The 7,458-nt window shown below is 51.3% G+C and overlaps 1 protein-coding gene across 1 annotated transcript in view; it reads left to right on the top strand.

The window, feature by feature from the left end:
• The window catches only part of LOC122541573 (phosphatidylserine lipase ABHD16A-like), a 39,581-nt gene that overhangs the window by 6,069 nt on the left and 26,054 nt on the right, over positions 1-7,458 (top strand). Inside the window, exons 2-6 of the mRNA XM_043678405.1 lie at positions 1,876-1,939; positions 3,720-3,769; positions 4,541-4,664; positions 5,671-5,775; positions 7,188-7,251. Of these exons, the coding sequence (XP_043534340.1) occupies positions 1,876-1,939; positions 3,720-3,769; positions 4,541-4,664; positions 5,671-5,775; positions 7,188-7,251 (407 nt within the window). The remainder of the gene's footprint in view (positions 1-1,875; positions 1,940-3,719; positions 3,770-4,540; positions 4,665-5,670; positions 5,776-7,187; positions 7,252-7,458) is intronic.

Here is a 7,458-nt window from a genome sequence, read left to right as displayed (position 1 = left end):
CTATGGGCAATGTAGCATGGCCAATTCGCCCTTACCCTGCCCTGCCCTCTTTTGGACTGTGGGAGGAAACCCACACAGACACGGGGAGAATGTGCAAACTCCACACAGACAGTCACTTGAGGCTGGAATTGAACCCCGGTCTCTGGCAGCAGTGCTAACCACTGAGCCAGCATGCCACTCACTATCAGCAGCATGGCATGTGTTCGCAATAAACGCAAATGAGGTTGTCAGCACCAAAAAAACTTTTGTCCGCCTGGGAATGGTCTTGGAGAGATTTGGAAATTTGAGCCAACCTTTGAGACAGCTCTGACGTAACAGCCCAGTAGGTCCCCCTTCATTCACAGAACATAGCACTTCCCTGACATTTCTGCAAATCTGATTTCTCTTGAGGGGCTTGCCTTTTTCCGTACACATCTTTGCGTCTTGCTGTCAAATCTGTGACAGAAGGCTAATTTTAGTTGCTGTGAAATCGGTCCAGCCCTACTTTCATGGAGCGGGGAAAGGGGTGACCTTATAGAAGTTTATAAAATCTCGAGGGGCAGGGTGGGGCATTTCAAAACCAAGAGGCGTATATTTAAGGTGAGAGGAGAAAGATTTAAAAGGGACCTGACGGGCAACTTTTACACTTGCACGGTGTGGGACGACCTGCCAGAGGAAGTATAGATGCAGGTACAGTTAGATCATTTGAAAGGCATTTGGATAGGTACATGGATAGGAAAGGTGTGGAGGGATATGAGCCAGGACCAGGCAGCTGGGACTAGTCTCGTTTTGGGGAACTTGGGTTGGCGTGGGCAAGTTGGACCGAAGGGTCTGTTTCTGTCCTGTCTGATTCTCTGACTCTGAAGTCCACCTTCGATTCTCTTGCATGCGCAAGAGTTTACGAGAGAGGGCTGAAGGGGCTGGCGTTTAGTGCAAGGGTGAGATTTGATGGAGGTTTTCCAGGTTCTCTTGGCTGGGTTGAGAGTGAAGAAGGAGACAGTGTGGTTTTCCTGCCAACTCTGTCAGAGATCAGAGGGCATGGATTTGAAACAGTCCAAGAGGTGAGGAACCTATTCTCGCCCTGAGCAGGGTAGGGTGCTGGTCTGATAGGTCTGCCTGCAAGGAAGATGGAATGCTAACTCTCCGAGCAAAAGGAATTGGGTAAATGGCAGGACCCGGAATGGCATTGATGGACAGAGGGATCTTGGGATTCAAGTCCATAGCTCCCAGAAAGTGGCCATGCAAGTAGATAAGGTGGTAAAGGTGTATGGCATGCTTGCCTTTATTGGTCAGGGAATTGAGTACAAGAGTCAGCATGTCATGTTGCAGCTTTATTAGGCTTCGGTTAGGCCGCACTGAGAGTATTATGTTCAATTCTGGTCACCACATTCCAGCAAGGATGTGGGGGCTTTGGAGAGGGTGCAGGAGGGGTTTCCCAGGATGCTGCCTGGATTAGAGGGTATGAGCTATAAGGAGAGGCTGGAAAATCTCAGGCTGTTTTCTCTGAAGCGACGGAGGCTGAGGAGAGACACTGTAGAAGTTTGTAGACATTGGTGAGATGCAGGCATAGGGTTGACGGTCAGAATCTCTTTCCCATAGTTGAAATGTCTAAAACCAGGGGGCATGCATTTAAGGTGAGAGGGGGAGATTTCAAAGGCGATGTGAGGGACACGTTATTTACACAAAGAGGAGAGAGAGAGAGAGGGGAGGTGCAGAAAGGACAGGAATTGTGTAACTGGGTTGCTGTTTCAAAGGTCCACGGCAAATGCTGAATAGCCTGAGCATGCTGTCAATCTCGGAAGTTTGGAAGTGGGGGCTGGGAGAGTGAATGAGTGGAGTGTCAGAGCTGCACTTAGCCTACTCCATGATAACGGATATTCCTCCTGTCCACTACAGGTGATCTGCTGTGAAGGGAACGCTGGCTTCTACGAGGTTGGCTGTGTCAGCACTCCACTAGAAGGTATGAGGCTTCTGTCGATAACATAACTAGCTCCTTGACCAATTCGAGTGAGAGTTTGCCAGTTACCTGTTCCCTGGTGCATTCTGCATAGCAACGTATCCACCAACTGGAGTCCATCTGCCAACCTCCCAACCAATCAGAGCCCGTCTCATGACCAACCAAACAGAGCCCATCTCCCAACCAGGCAAAAGTGAGGACTGCAGGTGCTGGAAACCAGAGTTTAGATTAGAGTGGTGCTGGAAAAGCACAGCAGGTCAGGCAGCATCCGAGGAGCAGGAAAATCGACGTTTTGGGCAAAAGCCCTTCTTCATCCTGCTCCTTGGATGCTGCCTGACCTGCTGTGCTTTCCCAGCACTCCTCTGATCTAAACCCATCTCCCTCCCAACCAACCAAACAGAACCCATCACCCAACCAGCCAATCAGAGCCCATCTCCGAACCCCAAAAAACCCAACTCCCAACCAGCCAGAGCCCATCTCTCAATCAACCAAGCAGAGCCAATCTTCCCAACCAACCACCAACCATAGCCCATTTCCCAACAAACTAACCAATCAACCAGAGTCCATCTCCCAACCAAAGCGCATCTCCTGAACAGTGTCTCCCAACCAACCGACCAGAGTCCATCTCCTAACCAATCAATCAGAACCCGTCTCTTAACCAACCAACCGATGAGAGCCCATCTCTTAACCAACCAACCAGAACCCATCTTCCAACCAACCAAACCATGAGAGCCCGTCTCTTAATAGCCACTAACCAGAACCCACCTCCCAACCAACCAACCAACCAACTGGAGCCCATGTGCTAACCAATTGGCACTCCCTCCTTGTGCGATATAAATTGGTGTTCCTTTTTTGATTTGGTACTCTTAAGATTCTATCCTGATCGGTACAGCGTCAGCGTGCCTCGGTCTTTATTTCCCGCTATATAAATGTGGGTAGTTCACTTTGATCAAAGCAGCGAGCTGGCTATCTGGAGTGCAGTTCCTCCAGCTTTGCTGTTTATCCTGGAAACCCTTGTTTATTCCAGGTAACCGGAATGTTGGTGTGCTGGCACCATGACCGGAGCTCAGCCCCGGAGCCCACAATCTGGCCTCTGGGCCCATGGAGTCGAAGCGTTTCCATCTTCAGAGAGGGTGGGTTGGTTAACGGTTAGGACATCTGAAAACATGGGGCTTTGGTTTAACCAGAAAAGGCAGGACAAGCTTGGGTCGGTCTCCCGCTAACCGATATCGGGGGGAGGTCAGATAGAGATTCAGAGAACCCCAACAGTGTGGAGCAGGCCATTCAGCCCATCAAGTCCACATCGACCCTCCCAAGAGCTACCCACCTACCCTATCCCTGTAACCCTGGATTTCCCATGGCTAATCCACCCTAACCTGCACATCCCTGGGCACTATGGGACAATTTCCCATGGCCAATCCACCCTAACCTGCACATCCCTGGGACACTATGGGACAATTTCCCATGGCCAATCCACCCTAACCTGCACATCCCTGGGCACTATGGGACAGTTTCCCATGGCCAATCCACCCTAACCTACACAACCCTGGGCACGATGGGACAATTTCCCATGGCCAATCCACCCTAACCTGCACATCCCTGGACAATATGGGACAACTTCTCATAGCAATCCCATGAAGGGGGTTAGGGCGGAGTGGAGCTAATTGGACACCTCTCTGAAGGATGGGCTGAATGGACTCCGGCTGGGTTTGAGGGTGGAGTGATTTGACCAGATTTGATGGTGTCTCCTGTTTTAATCATCCTGCTTTGTCTGGTTTTGCAGCGGGATATTCCGTACTGGGATGGAACCACCCTGGGTTCGCAGGGAGCACGGTGAGTGGGCTGAGGCCTGGCTGTATGAGGCTGGGGGACGGGGGGTTTTTAAACACCCAGTGAGCCACCTGACTGCGGCCTGCTGAGCTACCCTGATCCCAAACACGACGAGATGGGGCACCATTGCCGAGGCCCACCCATCACTTTCCATCCCTAACTGCCCTTGATTGAAACGGTGTTATTTCGGGGAATCGATGGCTGTGCGTCAGGAGTCACGTTTAGGCCAGGTGATGTAAGGATTGGAGAATTTCCTTCCGTAAAGGGTGACCTGGGACGATGTGGTTTCACGACGCTCACTCTCTGGTTCGAGATTTGGATTGAGTTTGAATTTTGACTAAGGATTCATAGCCACGTCTGGCTGACAACGTCCAGTGGTATTAGTGGTTCCACAGTCTCTTCCTCAGTGACCCACTGTGCCAGCCAATCCCAGAGGGAGGGGGGAAAGGACAGTGTCTGACCCACTGTGCCAGCCAATCCCAGAGGGCGGGGGGAAAGGACAGTGTCTGACCCACTGTCCCAGCCAGTCCCAGAGGGCGGGGGGAAAGGACAGTGTCTGACCCACTGTCCCAGCCAGTCCCAGTGGGCAGGGGGAAAGGACAGTGTCTGACCCACTGTCCCAGCCAGTCGCAGACAGAGGGGGGAAAAGGACAGTGACCTACTGTCTCTCCCAGTCCCAGACGGAGGGGGGAAAGGACAGTGTCTGACCCACTGTCTCCCCCAGTCCCACGATAATGTCGGTGATTTGATTTTGGTGTGTGTTTGTCTCCCTAGGGTGTACCTTTCCCACAGAACGAGGCCAATGCTATGGATGTGGTGGTACAATACGCCATCCATCGCCTGAACTTCAAGCTGGAAGACATCATTATCTACGCCTGGTCTATCGGTGGTTTCACAGGTAATGGTTTCCCTCTCTTTACTGGGACCACTCCTGGGAAGTTTAGCTCCGAACGTGAACACTCTCACTGATGGTTTTCCCCGATATTATGCCTGAACCAAAAAACACCACAAGATGATCCAGTTGGTGGTGCTGGGTACACTGGCTCCCACATTGACTGGGTTACATCTTGACATTGCTTCCCAAGTGGTTAACTGACAATGAAGCCCTTCTCCGACGTCCTGTTGAGTTGTGAATGGATGGTCATGTTGTGTTTTGTTTGCCAAGGACTGAGGAGATGATGCACCAGCCCCACAGTGTGACTGACTCTGTCACCATCCCTCCATCCTGTACCTGTTCACACACACAGCTGGCTCCAGTACAAACACATCCCAGACTCTCTCAACTCCGCTCAGGGGCCAGCTCCAGTTCTGGACGGCAGAAACCAAAGTGCATTTCCTTTCCCCGCACTGCTCTGGGAATTGGTTGTAATTAAGAGTTAAAGAATCTTCAGTGATGGGGCAGTTTGGCAAAACCATTACCTTCTGGACGCCTACGTGCTCCACGTGAACAACGTGGAATCTATTTTTTACCTCTTCAACAAAGTGTCCAAAATCCCACAACGCCAGGTCATAGTCCGACAGGTTTATTTGCAAGCCCGAGCTTTCGGAGTGCTGCTCCTTCCTCAGGTACCTGGTGGGGCAGGATCATAGGACATAGAATTTATAATAAAAATTTGTTTAATTTGTAGTCCAGCACATAATAACAAAAAGATAGTTCAACATGATTTCCCCTTTAGGAATCCATGCTGGCTCTTCCTAATAACTCACCATTTCCATGCCACCCCTAATTCTATCCCAAATATTTGTTTCTACAAGCTGCCCCACCGTTGAGAATTAAGTTAACTCTTATTTGCATTCAGAGCCTGGAGCAGAGGAAAGGGAAAGGAGACCGAAAGCATTTTTGGGATCAATGTTTCTGTGGTTTACTGCTGACTGTCGGACTGATTTTTAACCATGTCTTCCAGCTACCTGGGCAACAATGACCTACCCAGAAATCAGTGCTCTGGTCCTGGATGCTTCCTTTGATGATCTGGTACCCCTTGCCTTGAAGGTCATGCCTGAGAACTGCAGTGAGTAACATTTAATTGGGGGAACATCACTTGGTTCCTCGTCCAGGGATGGAGCTGATGTTCTGGAGTTGTGGGGTGGTGGGGGTGGGGAGCAGGAGCGGTCGGTAGGTTCAAACCTCAGTCGAAAAGTGTAGAGCTGGAAAAGCACAGCCAGTCAGGCAGCATCCGAGGAGCAGGAGAGTCAACGTTTCGGGCATAAGCCCTTCATCAGGACATTGATGGGGGGTAAGGGGCTGAGAGATAAATAGGAGGGTGCGGGGTGGGGCTGGTGGGAAGATAGCTAGGAAGGCGATAGGTGGATCCAGGTGGGAGGGTGATTGTGACAGGTTGGCGAGGAAGGTGGAGCGGATAGTTGGGAAGGAAGGTGGACAGAGGGACAGGTCATGAGGGTGGTGCCGAGTTTGGATCTGGGATGACATGGGGAGAAGGGAGATGAAACTGGTGACATCGACGTTGATGCCTTGTGGTTGGAGGGTCCCAAGGTGGAAGGTGAGGCATTCTTCCTCCAGGTGCCGGCTGGCTAGGAAATCTCACCCCAGCCGCTGGTAAAGTCTGAGATATGCAGCTCACCTCACCGTAACCGAGACCACAGAACTGTCACCGAGTGTCGCGGAAACTTCCAAGTCCCTTTGGAGGGGGAGCGGAATCTGCCAGCCTTCCCTGGTCTGGTTGACACGTGACTCAGCAATCCATCTGGTTCTGAACTGGACTCTGGGCCCAATCAGCGATATACGCCCCCCCCCCCCGTCTCATCAGTTAGTATTTTGTTAAGCAAACCATGTTCTGATGGCACTGAAAAGAAGCTTGAAGAGTTCAGAATGCAACAGACTGTGGGTTTTTCAGAGATAAGTTCAGAAAGGGCTGGGTGAAACTCTGCAGCTCTGACAATGGGCTGAGAGAGGGAGAGAAACTGAGTAAGGCTTTCCAACTGAGAGACCGCTCATTGGTGATCAGTTGATGGGATAACTCTTTATCTCCATGCATGTCCCTCTGGGTTTTTGTATCTTTAGTTTTTCCCTGATGTTGCTTGAAAACATTCTCTCCTGCGTGTTCACGTCTGGTTGACCTGAAGTAGCCCCTCCAGTTCCATCAGCCTCCTTCAGGGAGGGAAATCTGCTGTCCTTCCCCAGTCCGGCCTACACGTGACTCCAGACACGCAGCACTCAGGTTGATTCTTAGACAATGTGGTTGAAGATTTAATTGACTTTGAGTTCCTGAACAATCTGCTCCAGGGTATTAGCTGCTGCTCTGTCCCACACGACAGGATTATACAGGTTATGTCTGCTTTTTTAATTCTGGGGGCTTCACACCTGTTGGCGGTAGAGGGAGCTCAGATGACCTTGCCCTCTAACTCTCTCTCTGTTTTCTCTCTTCCCTCTCCCTCCACCCCGTCTCACTCATGTCATCACCAGGAGGCCTGGTTACACGGACCGTTCGAGAGTATTTGAACCTCAACAATGCAGAGCAGCTATGCAAGTGAGTCAGGATGGGGTAAAGACGCAGGCAATGACTTCCCTAGCCCCTGTCATCCTATCGCCAACCCGTGTACCCTGCCGACCGCGACCTGTGAACCCACCTGACCCTGAACTCTGTGACCCCTGACCCCATGAGCCCTACCAACCGTGACCCTTGTTCCCATGACCCCCTACTGACCCTGATCCCCGTGACCCCCGTCCCCGTGAT

The sequence above is a fragment of the Chiloscyllium plagiosum genome, chromosome 37 (genome assembly GCF_004010195.1).
Source record: "Chiloscyllium plagiosum isolate BGI_BamShark_2017 chromosome 37, ASM401019v2, whole genome shotgun sequence".
Taxonomy (NCBI): Eukaryota; Metazoa; Chordata; class Chondrichthyes; order Orectolobiformes; family Hemiscylliidae; genus Chiloscyllium; species Chiloscyllium plagiosum.
This window is presented reverse-complemented; position numbering and strand designations above follow the sequence as displayed.